General features: G+C 40.2%; 1 protein-coding gene across 1 annotated transcript in view; it reads left to right on the forward strand.

The window, feature by feature from the left end:
- sptb (spectrin, beta, erythrocytic) overlaps positions 1-2312 on the forward strand; it is a gene marked incomplete at its 5' end in the record, with an annotated part of 36780 nt that extends 34468 nt beyond the window's left edge. Inside the window, 3 exons of the mRNA XM_079218624.1 lie at positions 609-782; positions 1321-1363; positions 1722-2312. Of these exons, the coding sequence (XP_079074750.1) occupies positions 609-782; positions 1321-1363; positions 1722-1913 (409 nt within the window). The 3' untranslated portion in view covers positions 1914-2312. The remainder of the gene's footprint in view (positions 1-608; positions 783-1320; positions 1364-1721) is intronic.

Genomic DNA, 2312 nt, shown 5'->3' on the forward strand with positions numbered 1-2312 from the left:
GTCATTTTCTTTGGGATGGATTTAACAACTCAAGCAAGTTTCCAGAGTTGCCTCATTCATTTTTATAATGTAAAGAATTGAAAGGAAACGAATGACTGCCTTGAATGTTAGAAACAAAAAGAACAATCTAGAAATCTACAAATGTATAGAAATATTACAGAAGAAGGCCGATTTGTGTTTAAGAAGCTGAAGCTTACACTTTTGCACTCGCTACATGTCGCCCAGCTTCACGTCTTAGAAATAAATCACACTATAGCCGCACAAACGTAAGGTGACGTCTTTTTTTTTTTTTAGCCACCTTATTTTAAGATGATCTGTGATTCAATATATAAATTCCAGTTACTTAAGTAAATTTGTAAAAAGTAAAAGAAGTTTAGTTTCCCCCCCGACTGGCTGGGCTCAGCTATATTTTACAGTTGTTACAGAGCGGTGAGCTGCTCTGACTCAGTACTAATTAACTGAATTAAGTCCTAATGGAGTGGTGATTTTGTTGTGGCTATCTTAATTGGAATTAAATTACATTTATTTTTTCATTACAGCCGGAAATTAGCCTCCTGAAATGATCAATACTCAAGCTCTCCGTTTCTCACCCTTCCGCTTCCTCACAGGTCGTGGAACAGCTTGTACTGCGTGCTGAGGCCTGGTCAGCTCTCGGCCTACAAAGACGCCAAGAGCTTCGGCCACGCGGTGACGTACCACGGCGAGGACCCTCTGTTGCTCGCTCACGCCACCTGGGAGGTCCTCAACAACTACAAGAAGAAGAAGCACGTCTGTAAACTACGGTGAGAAATCTTCATCCTGCTTCAGGGTTTTCACCATTGTCTCGCTAATTACCGGAATAGTTTGGGAAATATGCTTATTCACTTTCTTGCCAAGTATACGATGAGAAGATCAAGTGTGGTTTTATGGGGGATTCATGTGTTCGTCGCCAAGAAACATTCCAAATAACAATCTTTAAAAACTATAATCTGTTATTTTTCCATTATATTAATTAGTTTTAATAATTTAGTTATTTATATGGACTAAACAGATGAGATATAGCATTCATTTGTGACACGTCTTTCCTTATTTCCATGTCTACAGGCTATACTAAGCTAGCCCCCTATTAGCACTCTTTTTGCTAATAGTTGCTAAAAGAGACCTGCTGCCAGTGTCAAACAAACATCAACATTTTCCTTTTTTATATTTAGAAAAAGAGTTAGAACTTTGCCGCATAGATTACTGAAACATGGGCTTTGTGAAAACTAGTTCAGTCTTTGTCACTTTTTTGTTTTGCACTCTTCACAGTAAAGCCTAACTTCTCTTTGCTTTCCCTCTCAGTCTCGCAGACGGCAGTGAATATTTGTTCCAGTGTAAAGACGAGGTGAGTATTTTTAGGCTGTCGACAGATAGACAAACAAGCGCTCCATGAGACTGGATGTTTTGGACTAACCTTTGACCTTCTGTACTGTGAGGCAGCAGTCACAGGCTGTTATGCTGCATGCAGTACACGCATATTTACATTTTATTTCACACGCTGTATCAGTCTACACATGGCTAAGTCGTTTGGAATTGATTATTTTATGTAAGTAGCTGATAAATTATCATCAATACGACCCTCACAAACGCATTATTTAAAGCCACATCCACTTTTTAATTCACGCAGTGCCCCTCTGGAGGTGGACTTCCCCTTGTAAGCCTCTGTCGTGTGTGTGTTTTGTTTTTGTTTGTTTTAATTTCAGGAGGAGCTCCAGCGTTGGAGCCAGGCCATGGAGAAGGCCGTTCAGCCCCTGGCAGCGGAGGAGGCGTCGGGGCCCTCAGGGGCCAAAGCCCACAGCCTGCCCCCTCCCACCTCTACAACTGCACTCCTGGAGCCCGGCTCTGCCAAGAAAGACAAGGAGAAGAAGTTCAGTCGCTTTGCCAAAAAGAAGTGAAAAGAGAGGGGAAGGCCATCGAAAGGGCAACCTGGATAGAGAAAGTAGTATTTGTGTACAATCGGTCAAAGACAGCTATTTAATCACTACGATTTTTATTTTTTTTAATATTATTTTGCAAGAAATAAACATAAATGTAAACATACATTTATTGTAGTTTAGGTTGAAGCCATCCCTCGTTTGCTTGTATTTAAGCCAGTGTTTCATTGCAAAGGTCCACTTTTGTTGTTTTTAACAAAAGCAATTAAATTAAAGCACAGGAATGCTCCTTTCACACTCAACCAAAGAATGTTTGTAAAACCTTTTTCTTTTGCTGCATTTTTTTTTTTGTTTAATTTTTTTGCTTTAGTATGGCACGCTTTGAGATGGCCTGTAATGGACATGGGGTGACACACTGAG

The sequence above is a fragment of the Taurulus bubalis genome (genome assembly GCF_910589615.1).
Source record: "Taurulus bubalis genome assembly, chromosome: 1".
NCBI classification, from domain to species: domain Eukaryota; kingdom Metazoa; phylum Chordata; class Actinopteri; order Perciformes; family Cottidae; genus Taurulus; species Taurulus bubalis.